The sequence below is a fragment of the Cebus imitator genome, unplaced genomic scaffold, assembly GCF_001604975.1.
Source record: "Cebus imitator isolate Cc_AM_T3 unplaced genomic scaffold, Cebus_imitator-1.0 Scaffold16, whole genome shotgun sequence".
In the NCBI taxonomy this organism is placed as follows: domain Eukaryota; kingdom Metazoa; phylum Chordata; class Mammalia; order Primates; family Cebidae; genus Cebus; species Cebus imitator.
In genome coordinates, this window is record NW_016107331.1 from 4502380 (window position 1) to 4519919 (window position 17540).

General features: G+C 34.8%; 1 protein-coding gene across 2 annotated transcripts in view; it reads right to left on the reverse strand.

Annotated features, from left to right (window-relative positions):
* Window positions 1-13868: 13868 nt before the first annotated feature.
* The window catches only part of EDIL3 (EGF like repeats and discoidin domains 3), a 429598-nt gene continuing 425926 nt past the window's right edge, over window positions 13869-17540 (reverse strand). For both annotated transcript variants that reach the window (XM_017508061.1, XM_017508053.1), the window contains one exon: window positions 13869-14861. In XM_017508061.1, the coding sequence (XP_017363550.1) occupies window positions 14712-14861 (150 nt within the window). In that variant the 3' untranslated portion in view covers window positions 13869-14711. The remainder of the gene's footprint in view (window positions 14862-17540) is intronic.

Below are 17540 nucleotides of genomic sequence, written 5' to 3' on the forward strand. Positions count from 1 at the left end.
GAGTTAAACCTTTACAAGTATGTTTGATTTTTCTTTTCTTTTTTTTTTTTTTCAGCCTAACCAGCGATTTCTGAATTCACAAGTAAAAAAATATTCAGGACCAAAAATGAGCTGAAGGGAGATGAGAATGAGAAAAGAGAGACAGAAGACAGAAATAGACAACAAATGGGCAAAAAGAGAGAGACAGGGTAATCAAAGGAAAATTTATGGATATGCTTTCATATGTCAAAATATTTTTTACCTCTTTTAGTTTATTTTCATTTATTTGGCAGCTCCCATTACATTACCTTATAACTATGCAAATGACAATCCTTTATTTCAGTAACTATGATTAACTTTTCATGTATGTTTTTCCCATAGAATACAATTACTAGGAATTCTCATGTATGTATTTTGAACTATTTAATCGTACATGTAGTTATACAATGACTGCCAATTTCATTTAGGACCCTCAAATGAAGAAACAACAATATATGTTGTGTCACAATTCATTGTGCTTTAATGTGAGTGCTTTACTATTTGCACATTACTCGGCTCCTTCATTTTGTTGAGAGGGAAACAAGCTCATAGAGGGGTAAGTTTCATTTCTGAATTTGGCTCAGTGATACGTGAATTATTAGCTGATGTGTTCATTCTCCACAGACCTTCATGTCTTTCATTGCAGTCTTCTCCCAATTATTTAATTTGACAGAAAAGCTGGAGTCTAGGTGTCACACAGAAGTATTCTGGGGAGAGCCCCTGATGAATGAATTATATCTCCTATACCTGGCACTAGCCAGGACCATCTGAGCTTGGGAGGAAAGGTGTAGGGGAGGGGAAGAACAGTTCTTTCGCGTTGGTGCAGAGTCTGCACTCACCCAGTTTTCCCTTTGGTGCTGTGGGGGACTTCAGTCAAGACTAGATGGGACCTGTGACTCACTGTCAAACCAGAATCATAGGAGCTGGTAGCCTCACAGATGTGCTTATCCCATAGCATCTTGGATTCCATACAGTGAAAGTGGCTGAGGCAGGTTGTAAAGAGTGTCTGAGGACAGCTCCACGTCTTCCTCCCTATGTGAATCTCATGAGAAGCTGTATTTGTTTGTTTCTTCATTCATTCATTCATTCCTCCATTCATTCATTCTACTAGTATCTATAGATAACACATGCCTGAGTAGGACTAAGAATCGGCAGTGCACAAAAGCCCTCATGGATTGTATTCTAGTGAATCTTCCCAGACACCCAAAGAAGGGCTCACTGCCAGGTAGTGTGGAGGCGATGGTAAAGGATGGTAGCTTCTGATGGCATGAGGGAGCAGCAAGTTGCTAGATGGAGAAAAAGCCTTCAACATGGATGGTAACAGAGAGGCCATCGTTGGATAGGGTGATTCTGTATATCTCACCAGATGCCAGATAAGATGAAGTGAGTGTCTCCTGCCCCACTAACTCGCATGGCCTTCTATGTGTCATAAAGGTCAGACTAGCCCCAGGATGAAAGAATGGCAGGGGGCAGTTAGTAAATGTGAGGAGAAATTAGTAAATTTGTAAAGGAAATTACTAAAGTAACTGAGTTTCCTTTGGAAATGACTCAGCTACTTTTGTGTGTTTGTGGAATATTAAGTGAAATATAAGGAAGTAACAATTCTGTGTGGTTTTATTTTGGTGTGATTTTTGTGAATATATTTCTGCCACAGTGACAAAAAAAAATCAAAGACCCCTGAAATTTGGTGAGTACCTCTTATGAGTATCAGGGACAGGTAGTTATATATATATGTGTGTATATACTTTTCTTGTCTAGTATATCTATACATGAGGTCTAGCATGTATATTTTCATAGGAAAAACTTTCTGGGGGAAAAATTATTCATAAGCTGGAGAGAAGATTTGAACCCAGGAGATCTGTCTGATTTCCAAATTTAAGACTTCTCTTTTGGAGGAGAAAGCAAAACAAAATCTAGTTTTATTAACTGATAATATTCACGATACCAATTTTTTGCACACATGGGCATTATGGGTGTGTCAATTTAAAGACAGTATATCCACAAAATGAAAGAATGGGCTTCTTGTCAACAGATGCTGCAGAATCTTGTAGGATGTCTAATGCACTGCATTGGGATAGACTGGGACAGGTAGGTTTGCCAATAGAATTTACTATTTTAAAACAAATAATTTAGGCCTATACTAAAAATTTAAAGCTTCTGTATTTCTGTCTTTTGAATAATGTCAGAATGTTTGAGCTTGTGAATAACTTTTTATTTTTTGAGACAGAGTCTTACTTTGTCACCCAGGCTGTAGTGCCATGGTGTGATCTCATCTCACTGCAACCTCCACCTTGAGGGTTCAGGTGATTCTCCTGCCTCAGCATCCTGAGTAGCTGGGACTACAGGCACCCACCACTACACCCAGCTAATTGTTTTATTTTTAGTAGATATGGGGTTTCACCATATTGGCCAGGCTGGTCTTGAACTCCTAACCTCAAATGATCCACCCACCTCTACCTTCCAAAGTGCTGGGATTATAGGTGTGAGCCACTGTGCCTGGCTTAACTTTTTCTTTAGAAACAAAGTAGGTAGAACAGGTAACACTGTAACTCTCAAATGGAGCACTATTTTTATTAAAAATTAGCTCATAATACTGAAACTACTTCATTAGAATGAAAGTCTTCTGATAAATGTTCTTGATGCTACAGTAAATTCCAGATTAGTCACAGTTATTGTTTTAGGGCTTGAAATGTGATAGAGACCAATTACATTTTTATTTAGCTCATGTTATATAAATTCTGAAAGACCAAAGCATATGCCAACAAAAAAAATATGACTTATATAGGGAAACTATTGCTCTTATTTCCATGTGATAGTGAGAGTCAATATATATAAACCAGAAGCTAACTGGTTAAGAGATATGTGTTTTTAATATGTTAATGTTTTACTTTTTGTCTCTTGAGAATACACATTAGTGACTCTCATCTCCCATTAGTTTGTGGAAGTGTCCTAATGAGAGTGGCAGAATCCTCTATCAATTCAAGTTTTCGAAAACACAACACTCTGTCTTCAATCCATTTTCTTTTCAGTAATATGCTACTTAGACCATAAACTGTGAGATAAATGTACAATTATTAAGTTTTACTTGCATTGTTCAATAAATTTTTGATATGAAGAATTAAAAATAATATGCTTTGAATGAAAAAATAATTCAAATATTTTGCAAGTAGCATTACAAAGTACATCTTGGCAGTGTCAACATTTTATCACTTAACATTTTCAAGAGCCTGTGCCATGCTTTCTCTAGTGGCCACCCTACCCACTGCCAGCTCTAAGGCCGCACATCAGCGTGCAGGTTCTGAGAGAGCGACGGCTCAGAGCTCTGTCAGCACCAGAGCCAGCTCCAGGCACAGGAATGTGTTGGATGCACTGACTTGGTGGTTCTGCCTGGGGATGCTGATTGAGGATTTCTGCTCTAAGAAGGCCTTCTAGATGCAGCCAGGAGGAGCAGCTCCCATATTATATAAAGAGACCTAATTTATGACTCACTGGCATCCCTGAAAGAAATGTGGAGAATGGAAGCTACTTGGAAAACATATTTCAGGATATCATGCATGATAACATACCCAACCTAACTAAAAAAGTCAACATTCAAATTTGGGAAATGCAGAGAACCCACACAAAGTGCTTCACAAGAAGCTCATCCCCAAGATAGATAATCATCAGATTCTCCAAAGCGAAAATGAAAGTAAGTATGTTAAAATACCCAATGGTATGCTGTCTTCAAGAAACCCATCTTACATGCAGTGACACCCCAGGCTCAAAATAAAGAGATAGAGAAAAATCTACCAAGCAATGGAGAACACAAAAAAAGCAAGGGTTAAAATTCTAATCTCAGGAAATGCTTTAAACCAAAAAATATCAAAAAAGACGGGGAAGGGTTCAATACAACAAGAAGACCTAACTATCTCAAATATATTTGTGCGGAACACAGGAGCACCCAGATTTACTGATATGGTTTGGCTGTGTCCTCACCCAAATCTCATCTTGAATTGTATTTCCTACAATCCACATGTGTTGTAGGAGGGACCAGTGGGAGGTAATTGAACCATGGGGTGGGTTTTTCAGGTGCTGATCTTGTGATAGTAAGACTCATGAGATCTGATGGTTTCATAAAGGGCAGTTTCTCTGCACACACTCTCTTGTCTGCCGCCATGTAAAATATGTTTTTGGTCTTCCTTTGCCTTCTGCCATGAAAGTGAGGCCTCCCCAGCCATGTGGAACTGTGAGTCCATTAAACTTCCTTTTCTTTATAAATTACCTGGTCTTGGGTATGTCCTTATAGCAACATGAGAACAGACTAATACATTTGTAAAGCAAATTCTTAGAGATCTTCCAAGAGACTTAGACTCCCACACAGTTATAGTGGGAGACTTCAACACCCCACTGACAGTATCAGGCAGATTATTAAGTTGAAAAATTAACAAAGGTATTCAGAACCTGTAGTTAACACTGGACCTGATAGACATCTACAGAACTCTCCACCCTAAAACGACAGAATATATGTTTTTCTCATTGTCACATGGCACATCCTCTAAAATCAACCACATAATTGGACATAAAACAATCCTCAGCAAATGCAAAAGAAATGAAACAATACCAAACACACTCTCAAAACACAATGCAATTAAAATAGACTTCAAGACTAAGAAAATTACTCAAAACCCAACAAATACCTGAAAATTAAACAACCTGCTCCTGAATGACTTTTGGGTAAATAATGAAATTAAGGCAGTTATATAAAGTCATCAGTGCAATAAAAGAGCTTTCTCATCTGTTGAGGGAAAACTGGCCTCAGCTCCTGCCTAAAATGCTACCAGAATTATTAGCAACCTTTCTGAGTTTAGGCTGAATGTCAGCTTGGTTATCTAGATACCCAACTCCACATAAATTTATTGAATGAATGAAGAAGATCCTAGAATTTTTGTTTTCTTTTTCTGTCTAATATATGATTCAGCTGACACATTCTTACAGTAACTCGTCCAGCCACTTTTGTGGGAATGAGAGTGAGAAAAAGAGGACTTTCATACTCATTCCAAGTGCAATGTGTAATCCTTAGCACAATCAGTGAAGGAGAGATGGGAGCAAAATTTGGAAGTTTCACTTTTATGCTTAAGGCTTAACTAGGATAGGAAATTTGCAGGCTATGTTAAATGCATTGCGTAATTGTAAAACCCATAGTCTCCTATGCTGGAAAGTTCCCTTTAATAAAAGCAGTAGACAGATATTGGAACTTATCAAGATTCCATCCTTAGCATGTAAGATTTTAATTAGAAAAAGGGGGATCTTTGGCAAATATGATATATACAAGGCACTATCTGCAGACAGAACTTTCTCAGGACTTTTAGCTTGCCATATCAAAAAACACTGGATTTTGACTTTCACTTATGCCTCTTGGCCTAGCTACTTTGTGCATGGCAGAATCAGCTCAGCCTTATACAAATGTCTTGGAGAGAAATTTTATCTTTGATATGTGCACGATGAGTACTTCTGTTTTGGCCATGAATAGACACTCAATAAATTTCTCAGTTGACAGAATGCCTGCAGCACATGTTTCTAATCATTATTTACTATTAAATGGCTTTAAAAAGAAATAAGTGTACATATATGACAATAGACTTTTCTTTAAGAAGGAAAAGGATTTTGGCCAACAGAAAAGGATATTGGCACAAATCATGACCTAGAATAACTTAATGTATAGAAATTTATTGGATATAATCAAGTATTCATAATAGACTATAGATTGAACATTAATAAGCCTTATAGGTGCTGCTGATAAATTAAGGATCTTAAATGATCTTTTTACCTCATTCAACATGTCTTATGCAGTTTGATGCCTTACATTTTTAGAAGATTACTGAAAATTGAGTCAGTTTTAAAAAATAGACAAGAGAGCAAGTTATTTTCTTTTTTTCAGAAAAGGACAAGAACAAAGTAATTGTAACAAGACAATAAAACCAGTTTTCAGACTTTAGTGAAATAATATGGATTCAGCTTCACTAAAGTCACTATTCAAATATTAGTAACAGACATTGGCCATTAGAATGGGAAAGACTTAGTTAGGTAATGCTATCCTTTCTTAAATATTGGATGAACGATGACCTAGGAAATTAAATATTTAAAGAAATGTATCCCAGGGTTGGTGGTCCCTAAATTTCAGTTATCTAACATTTTTTTTTCCATTTCTTTTGGTTTACTGATGAATAATGAACAGAGAGTGGACTATTTAAATCAAGTGATAGAAATTCAACTTATTCAACATGACATTATATAGGGTTATATGTAACTGATTAAGGTCCTAATTCTACTAAATTAAAAGTCACCAGAGGATGAAAAAGACAATGCCCTATCTTTTAACTGTTAAGAAATTGGTTCCCTAAATTGTGCTGTGACCTACTTTATTTTCTAAGATATTATTTGCTATTCAGCTTCTCTTCTAGTTAAGAGTATAATACTTTTTTTTTACTAAAACTTTGTAAATACATGATATTTATATACCCATTATTATTGGGTACATGCAATATTTTGATATACAAATAGAATGTGTAGCAATTAAGTCAGGGATTAGGATACCTACCGCCTCAAATGTTTATCATTTCTTTGTATTGGGAACATTTCATGTCGCCTCTTTTAACTATTTTGAAATATACATTATTTTTAACTATCATCACCCTATTGTGCTATCAAACATCAGACTGTATCTCTTCTATTTGGTTGTGTGTTTGTGTCTGTTAACCAACCTGTCTTCATCCCTTCTTTCCAGTTCACACCATTCCCAGCCACTAGGAACTATCATTATACCCTTCACCTCATTGAGATCATGAGATTATGTTAACTCTTAAATACTGGGAACTAGAACTCAAGACAGAGTGTTTTTTAATTTTCTTTTTCATTTTTGGGGTTTTTTGCTAATGGAAATTCTTGTGGTTTTTCTTATCTATAGAGCACTGTTTTTAGATTTTTCTTAAATAGAAATATGTTTGATTACTGTATTAAAGATTTCATGCTCTTCATATGCAGAGAGTCCACTTACTGTGCCCAAATTTGGAATAGCAGATGCTTTGACATCTTGGGATTATTACTCACTTAAAAAAATTAATGCCATCATATTTCTCACAGTAGTTCATTAGCTGTTCCGTCACTTGTGAATTTTTAAAAACATATTTATGTGATGGTCAACACTTCATCCACAGGCAAATTATTTAAAATCTATGTCATCAGGTAATACCAGTGTGTTAAATTATTTTTATTAATAGGACAATATGAGAAACTGTAGGATAAATAATCAGCGACTGGTTGGCTGGAGGCAGTTCCTTCCTGCTGCTCTTGTACTAGTATGCAATGAAACACATTTTCAGTACACCTTGACTTAAAAGAAGAAAGAGTATTGAACAGGGGTGAAGGATGTCCTTAGATCTATGTACGAATTGTAGCCCTGCAACCTGGGAAGATCTCATTTCTTTCAGCTTTTCTTTGTCCTCTTGTAAAATGCACATGGAAATCCACAGAGTTATCACGAGTACTAAAGTGGATGTTTTATGTGTTATGAATATTAAATTTGATGGTTTTAGGCACATTTTAGGTGTCACCCTCCCAGGATGCCTTCCCTGATCTGCCTCATTGATTGGTACAGTTGCCTCTATTTTATCTTCTCTTTGCACATAGGGCATATTTTTGACATAGCATCCATCATAATCATTTGCTTTCCTGTCTACCCCCATCTTTACCCTTTGTACTGTAAGTTCCTGAAAATCACTGTATTTTCATCTCTGTATTTCCAGATCATTATATAGTGGCTGGTACAAAACAGATGCTTAGATTTTGCTGGAAAAAAAAAGATTAACAATAAAAGAAGCTGGATAATCTTGGCCAGGCGCAGCGGCTCACCCATGTAATTCCAGCACTCTGGAAGGCTGAGGTGGACAGATCATGAAATCAGGAGTTTGAGACCAGCCTGGCCATTCTGTCTCAAAAACAAACAAACAAACAAAAAAAAACAAACAAAAAAAACTTGGATAATCTCAGTATTTTCTTAAAACAAATGCAGTAGTTTCTCCAGCATATTATTTATGAAAGAAATTAGCTTTTCTTTATATCTCCAGTGAAAATAAAAACACATTAAAAAATTTTCCAGTACTTATAGTACAGCCTAATGCTGCAGTCGGGAGGGACAAGTGTCTGTGATATTAGGCTTGGGTAAGAAAACACTCAAGGTTAGAACGAGGGTGTGGAGGGCGTTCCATTATGCATTTTTAAACCGGAGGTCGCTTTAGAAAAATCTACATAAATGCATTGTGGTTTATTAAAACAAACAAACCCCCAACTTATGGATCTGCATTATGATTAATCCAAAGTGGCAGGTCCCCCACAGGCAGCCTTGACTCGTGCTGCAAGCCCACATTCAGGCCATATTCAATACTTGGGTGAATCTTCTCTAGCTTAACAATAAAATGTGAGGGGAAGAAACTGATATTTTGTTAAAATATTTTATGGGGAGAAGGGCAAAGGGCTTTACTTACTAAATAGGAAAAATTCACACAAGTCTGTGTTATGTATTTTTTCTCTTAAAAAGCCTCCCAGGCTTCTGTCAGCACATCTTTCCCAGCAAGCTGCTAACCACTTCTGTTTACAGGATCCTTCCAAATCTGGCTCTAAAGTCACGCTGCCACCCCACATACCAACACCTAGCAGCTAGCAGACACCACCCATGTAGAAAGCAGTTGAAGAGGCTGCGTGGCTGTGGATTTCAACTTTTATGTCTGTTTCAGAGTTAGAAAAATAATTTACACTATGATCAAGAACACATATATATCAGGAACATAACTGAAATAAAATGTTGGTAAAATAATTTTTACAATGGACTTAAATATTTTTCTCTCCTCCTATTCTAACTCCTTCTTTCTCCTCTTCTCTCTTGTCCTAATGTATTTAATTTTTTTAAAAAGATATTACTGGCCCAGATCCAGCAGTTTCTCTATGTTAACAGTTTGAAAACATTGTTTAATATTGTGAACATGGTTCAGACTCTCAGTCCACCTCTCAAGCATCTTATCAGGGTGCTTATGCCACTAAAAATAGGGATTTTGAGTGGGGAGTGGGTGGGGAGGATGCTTCTACTGTTAAAAAGTAGCATTTAAAAATATTATTGCCTAAGAAACTTGAGAACAGGGAAAATAAAGCTGCCTAAATTGATTATTTAGTGCTTCCTTAGAGATATGCCATTTTTAACCTCTTTGCCCAATTCCTCTTTCCTGGGCCCAGGCAGAAAAGCACTGTGTTTCTTATGTTCCCTAGGCCCACCGGCCTGCTAAGATTCTCTTCCTGAAAGACAAAGCCTTTTTTATTATTAATTTTTCTTCAAATCCCAGCTATACAATCACTAAAAAGGGAAAATGGTGAAATATGTGAAAATCCATGTTTGATTTTTCACTTATTCATCACAGAAAACATTCCTCATCTCTTTGTCATATGCACAGTTTTCTTCCCTTGAATTCTCAGGAGTGTTTTTGCCTGATGCTTATATAAGTTATCACAAGCTGTTTCCATATTGGCCATGGAAGTTATATTGTTCAGTGTGTGTGTGTGTGTGTGTGTGTGTGTGTGTGTGTGTGTGTGTTGTGTATGTGTGTGTTTGAGACGGAGTGCAGCTCTGTCATCCAGACTGGAGTGCAGTGGCGTGATCTTGGCTCACTGCAACCTCTACCTCCTGGGTTCAAGAGCTTTTGCTGCCTCAGCATCCCTAGTAGCTGGGATTACAGACATGTGCCACCACACCTGGCTCAGTTTTGTATTTTAGTAGAGACGGGGTTTTACTATGTTGGCCAGGTTGGTCTCGAACTCCTGACCTCAAATGATCCGCCCACCTCGGCCTCCCAAAGTGCTAGAATTACAGGCATGAGTAACTGTGCCCAGCCAGAGATGAATTGTTTGAATGCACCATCAGTCTCACTGCCACCACTCCCTCTACACGTGGTAGCAGGTTGAGTTTACATTGTAATATATCATCATTATTAACATACATATGTGGGTATATATGAAGGGTGCTATGGGGATTGTACATAAATATGGAGCAGTGTGGTTCATGGCTTTGAGGACATTAAAATAAAATTCAATCAGAAGCAGTCACCATGTGCAATACTTAATTATGTAATATGGTGACCATTTGCTGATGGTTCTACATCATATTTCCAAAGCATTAATGTTTTCAGATACTCGATCAGCTTCTGCGAAGTTATGCAAAAGCTACCAAATGAGTAGCCTTTTCAAAAAAATGTTTTCCTATTTCTGCTACCAAAGTCATTTAATAGAAATAACTCTATGAGTAAGTGCACTTGACTACTGTGGAAACACTTTATTTGGTGGCAATGTTGAAACAGGCAGTATGACTTATAGGCATTTACTGCAACAGAATCAAGAAACCTATTTCCCCCTTCAAAATCAATAGAAAAATTGCTACTTATGCTAGGTAGTCTTTGTCTTTGTAAAGACAAATGACCATGCATTCTGTTTCAGGGTAGCTGAAACATTTCTCAGCTGGCAAAGTTGTTTGGTCCTCTATTTTATCTGTGCAGATAAAAGGATCATTTTGCATCTCAAAGGATAGAGGCAATATTTTTCACAAATAAATAACATACTAAGTGATTGCTAATTTAAAAAAAATTAGCATTTGAGAAAATAAATAGCATTGAATTTCTGACAGTAAAAATTAGTGTTTCTTTATCAAAATCTTAAAGTCATGTATTCAAAGCTGAAATTGTAGATGTTTTAAAATTCAGGTTAAATAAAGATAATATTTTTCATTCATGAAGTTATTATTAATACTTTATTAAAAAACACATATTTTAGGCTATTCAGACTTTTCTTCTTGGAATTTGAAATGCTTTTATTATTTTTGCACCTTGAATCAGTAATCTTAAAAGTTTCATACTTTAAAATGTTCTGTTGGATAATTATTAAATCTTTTGCTGTCACAATAAATTTTTATCCTGTATAGATGTCATGATTCCTTATTAGTTCTACTGGAAATATATATGTATAATTTCTCTCATTTAATAAAAGCACATTTATTATATGTTTATGAATATGTGCAAAAAGTAGGCTAATAATGGAATCTTATTGATCCACTCATATTAAAATACATTTACATGGGAATGTGTATGAATACATAAACATGATTAGTACTGGGAGCTATCAGAGATTCATAGAAGCTCAAATAAGTAGTCACCTTTAATATCTTATTTCCTCCCTAAATTTTTTGCATCCTAAGAAAATAAAAAAAAAAAATAGGAAGTACACTAGATTTAGTATTTCACCAGTGACTTCCAGAGGGCTAGAAACAGGATTTATGAAGACTCCACATTTATGATATTCATTATTCCATAGCTAATGTTACATGGATAAATACATTATTATGGTTGTGTTATTGCTTACTACTGGCTCGATCTCTTCATTTTACTCCTGAGCATCATGAACTGAAAAAACTATAGAAACAACAGCGACATCACCTGATTAGCAATGGGCAGATCAGTCCTGGTACACAACGCTCTATACATGAGGCCAAATATGACTTTGGATTAAGAATATTCTAGTAAAACTTCCACATCTAAAAGGAGCATGAAGAATGAATATATTTTAATAATCTTTTAAAGACCAATTTAACTAATATCAATAGATAGAGATTGTTGTAATTTCTTTATTTTCTGTATCTGTTCAGTTGTCCTGTGAAAAGAAAAAATAAATCAAGTATGTGATCTTGAGTAGTGGGCATTCACCTTCAGACTATTTGTGTATTCACACAGATGTGTTTAATTACAACTGCTTCAAAAGAATCCTGGGTTTTCAAAAGTTTATTTTAAGTTTGGAGACTAGACAAGGTCATACTGGTTTTACATCCTATGTGATATAAGTATATATACAAAGAAAAAAACAACATTGGAATATTACACAGCTTGAAGGTTTGCAAAGGTTATTTGTGTCTTAGTTATTTCTGTACTTACTGACACATCAGACACATTGAGTATTGTATTTCATAAGTTGTTGACTAGCAAAGATACAATCATTAGTACCCCAAGTCTTCAAAATTCACACCAAACTTCATGAAGTTATTCGGAAAGAGAAAGTCAACCCTGAAATTAGAATTGGTAGCATGATAAATACTTTCAAAAAGGATGTAGATAAAGCGAAGATGTTTAAAAGTTTAGTTTCGTTCATTGTAAAATTAGCATGTTACAGTTACTCAACATAGTGAAGACTAGGTGATTCTTATGTGTACTCTACTTATGGTATTTTATTGATTTTAGTGTGAATTTAAATAGAATAAATTTATTTCGCTCTGATGTCATTGACACAAATGACACAAAAGCTACTTCATAATACTACTTAACAAGAATTTTCAACATTTCCACATGTGGGAATCCCTTTGCTGTTACCAGTTTTGGGTGTCATGGGACAACAGATATCCATTGGACATGATGTATTGTGAAGAGCATATAAAGCAGAGAGAAAATGAAAAAGAAAGAGAAACTCATTTCAATGTTTTTTCTAAAGGGTAACAAATATAATTCTAATCAACTTCCTTGGAAAATATTTTTAAAATAGGTATCAATAGAAAAAATTACAAAACATCATATGAAGCCATAAATAATTTTGGAAAAGTCATCATAAAGCATTAGTAATAATCATTAAAATATACTCTTAAGAATGTACGTAATTTGCAAAGTAAAATGGCTATATATTTGATGGGGCAGTAAACCTTGAAAGAAATAAGAATCATTGGCTAAAGAGTAAGCGTCTGTGTATTTCTGAACCTAAGTAATTATTTGTCACATGACTTTAAAATTTAGCCAGTTAAAAATATTTTCAAATCCTAATTTTAAAGTTATCTAAAAAAGGCAATATGGAGGGAATAGCAATTTTGTTTTTGAAAGATGTTAAAAACTGATCCCCATTTCAGAGGCTTCAAATTCAAAATTTCATAATAAGAACAAGAAGTAGAAAGCATATGGGCAAGGAACCGACATGTAGCCAGCAGGTCTCCTTAGACCAACTAATTTTGTTCTTATTAAAAATGCCAATACGATTGACTTTCTCTTTAAATTCTTCACTATGATTGAAGACCACTCCATATATACATCATTAAGAAATGCTGTTAACACATGGACAGACAAGACAGTAACAGTCTAGTGGCTTTTGTTATGCAGCACAAATATTAAAGGAAAGAAATAACTTAGCAGTGTTGCGTAGGACCTTAACATTTCGTACACATACCATCCTTTCTTTTCCAAGACACTTAATTTAAAACTCCAATAATTCTGTCTAAGCCTTATAAAATAAATACTTGTAAAGCTTATAAATTAGATGTTGTAGAGTTTTATGGAGGCAGTGTAAGGTTTAATTTGAGAGACATGTCAATGAAACCTCCAGTATCAATAACAAATTGTTATGATAATTGCTTATTTTTTCAGGACCTTTGAAGCAAAATAAATAGAAATCAATTTTCATCTTGAAAGCGGTTTACTACTTTGTCATTAGTAAACATTTGCTTCTCACAAATAACTCCACCTGTGCCTTCCTGGGAAACTACCACCAGTTTCAAATCTCAGTAAGATGTTAGTTTCACAGGAAACGTGGAGATGAACAAAGAAATGATGAGTATGCTTGGCCAAGCTATGCAGCACTATATTAATATTTCTTTGCTAAATTTTTAAAAAAGAAACAAATAACTCATGAGCATACTTTTTAAAGTAAATATAAAGATATGTAATTATCACCTAAATGAAGATTTATATTTAAAGAGACACTATATATATATATATATATATATATATATATATATATATATATTTTGTTCCTTTGTGCAAACTGAGAGTATGGGATTCTTTATGAAGGAAGTATTTGGAAATTAAGTGGCTTCCTTCAAAAATAAAACTGCAGATTTAATTAACTGATATGAACTACAGATCAATCTACTGATATGCAGTCATGTTTTGTATATATGAGTAAACATGACACTTCTTTTAGGCAACTAATAGAAAATTCAATTAGAAAAAAAAACATTGAATTATTCGGGTAATATACAATATAAAGAATGTAGACTAGAACCAAAAGAAAAAGAAGTCACATAATCTTTTATAAGAAATAATGAAAGTAAAATAAGAATTATAGTATCAGTACTGCATGATACATATTCTTCTTTGAAATTTTGTGAAAAACACTGACAGTGTTTGGTAGGCACAGAGAAACACTTGGGATAATGTAGAGTCATTACAGAAGAAAAAACTTATTGCTAACATTGCAGTATTCCTTTTATCAGAATTAGTTGAGTATTGATGGTAAAACTTGATCAAATCTTGCTCTTATTTGATGACTTTGAGACTTTTTTAAATCTTACTATAAAAAGAAGGCTACTTTCTTTCCCTAATATATTTCTACCAATGTGAATAATTCAGAAAACAATGAGAAAAGTAATTCACACTTAAGGTGATGTTAAGAGATTTGACCAATAAAAAAAAATCAAATTAAATCATTGAAAAGGCAGGCTTAGACCTCTTTACAAAGACAGTTAGTTGCCTACCATAATTTGAGCACTTTCTCATGAAAAAAACCCATTCAGTTTCCTACAGATTTTGCACAGTTCATTCCATGGAGATACTTTTAGGGAAACGGGGAAGAAGGTTGTGAAATGGAGCCTCTCCTCATTCCTCCTCTGTGCAGCCCAGCAGCTCTGACCGCAACGTGATTCTCCCGTACCAGGACCAAGGAAGGATTCTTATGTGTCGTGCATAGATGGGAGGGTCGATGACGTTTTTTCTGTGAGTGTCATTGTCAAAATTGCCCTGGAAAACCTAATAAAGAAGAGCAGAAAATGTCAGTCATACAACCTTTTTTCTTTGAAATTATTTTTATGTTCTTGTTTGGAACATTTTCCCCAAATGTGATATTTGAAAACTATTCATTTTCTTTTCTTCAAAATATATTGTAGCTTCTTTTTAATAATAATTTTTCATGAAATGGTCAATTAATGTTTAATTTAAAGAGTTACGGCAAACCTTGATTGTCTAATGCAGGAGTTCTCAGGTCTGTCATTTTCCTCTGCCTGTTTCTCTCAATTATAAAGATGCCACAGATGCTTACTTTTTGCTTATGTCACAGGCTGACGTTAGTCATGTAGCTTGCTGAAGATGCTCTCTTCCAAGGAGTGACTCAGGGATCCAAGCTGCTTGCAAAGTACAACTATCAAAGGGAGCATGTGGTCTCCACATTCACAACGGGAAAGGGGAGAGTGAGTTAGTAGACTGGGCAGGATGTTTAAGAGAACAAGTATGGAAGCAGCTTATATGACTTCTGTCTATCTGTTTCACCTTACCCAACTATATGACACCAGCCTAATAGCAAAGGAGGCTGGGCACTGGAAAGAAGCACATGGCTATTTGGTGAGCACTAACAGTTTCTATCACAGTACTTTTTGCTCACTTCTTCTTATATAGAGAATAAAATTAACCCATCTCCAAATGAGACAACTCAATCAATGATTTTTGAACTGTTTTTTTTGGCTTCATCTATTAATTCCTGGATCCATAAAGTACTACTTTGATCTATGTGACTTATAACATCCTGACACTTTGCATTGAACATCTGTTCCTTTCTTCTTTTGTAAAAATGCTTTTTTTTTTTTAGCTTTTCTATGGCCACTTGCTCTTCCTTAAAATACTTTTATAATAACTTGGACAAATGTTTGCTTCTGAAAACAAAACAAATTCAAAACACTGGGACCCTGATAGGAATAGCATTAAATCATAATTTATGTTGGGGTAAACTGAGGTATTTGTATTATTTAGTCTTTATCTGAAGATTTTATTCATTGTTCTGTGTAGTTTCTGAGCATTTCTTGTTGAAGTGATTTCTAACTATTTTATATCTACTTAAAAATTTAGATTTAGTTTAGATTTTTAGATTTAGTTCAAATTTTTAGAGTAAAAAATCTCATCAAGACTTTCTCTTTTCACTTTTTGAAGCATCTTATAATTAGAAGATAATTTTCTTTCTTGTTTGACATCAGATTTCTTTCTTGTTTGGCATTAAAACATAAGAATGTTGCCAACGAAAAGACCTGAAAATAAAATCCCCCAAAGTAGAAAACAAGAAACAAACAAAACTCTGCCATCACATGACAGAATACCTAACTCATATCTTTGGGAATTCTGAAATTAAAAGGGATGCTCTAAAAGCCTTCTAGACTAGATTGGTTCAGTCTTATATGGTCACAAATGTTCTTCTGGAAAGAAAAAAGCAATATTCTCTTCAAAAGCATTAGACAGTATGGAACTGATTAACAGAAGCAATAGACAAGACTGAAAAGTCTCTCTGCTGGTTCTGCTGTGATATCTAAATCCATGTTCATTTAGCAGGCAATTTATGCTGAGAAATGCCATGTCTTGCACTAAGGAATAACTCATTCTGGACTGAAATGTATTGCTATGTAACAATGTCTCTGTTAGCAAAAGCTCACAGGTACAGGACATACCATAAACACTGGCCCAAAATCTTGAGTGAGTAGCAGAAAGTAAACTCTGGTTTACTGACATCATCTCTGACATATGATGTTGGATTCAAATGCTTCACTGAGATGGTGGTATTACAATTTAATATGGAATCTAAATCCAATTTTGTAGCCCTGCTAGTGAACTTAATGTATATCTTTGGGATAATAGAGTTTAAATTCATGAACTCTCATTACAAGATTTAAAATAGCCCAAAATACGGTTTAAACCACTTCTTGGGAAAGAAATACAGGAAGGAACAATTTTCTCTTAAGTGTCTGCTGTTCAGAACAGGTTTTGATAGAAACTAACAATCCAGAAAGCATTAGTTGAATTATTAATTATACTTATTTCTTTATAATGAAAAATACATACAGAGAAACTATATCAGCTCTAATTGAAAACAACCATGAAATTTCTGATTTAATATGTGAAAGTCATGGATATTTGCATATTCATTTAAAAAATGAAGTTTCATGAAACATGATTTATAAAACAATAACATTCATAGAAAAACAGCCCCAATCACCCAATTTACGGCCTCAAAGTACAGAAAATGTATTTTTATTTTCAGAGACCTCTCAGTAGTGTCACAGTACAGAACACAAAGCACACACTTGCTAATTCCAGGGTAGTTTGTACTTGTTGGGTAAACATGTGGCACCTGTGTTGTTTTCTTATCTCCAGCACTGGGAAGCCCATGCTTAAGAAGGCTACCTAAATGTTTCACCTTGTAAAGGAATGCAAACACAGTGTTTTTAGTTAACTTTGTAAAATCTCTAAGATTTCTAGAAAGTGCTTTCACAGGCACATTTTAGAGATATAAGAATCTGAACTAAAACTGAAGTCTGAAAAGACTGATGGAGAACACTAAATCTCCACATAGGCATGAAAATCTTTTATAAGAGAAAGACACAGTTTGATTTAGAAATTTTTAGAAAAACTACGCACAAGTTTCAGTTCAGAGAGGAGGCTAATTAGCTG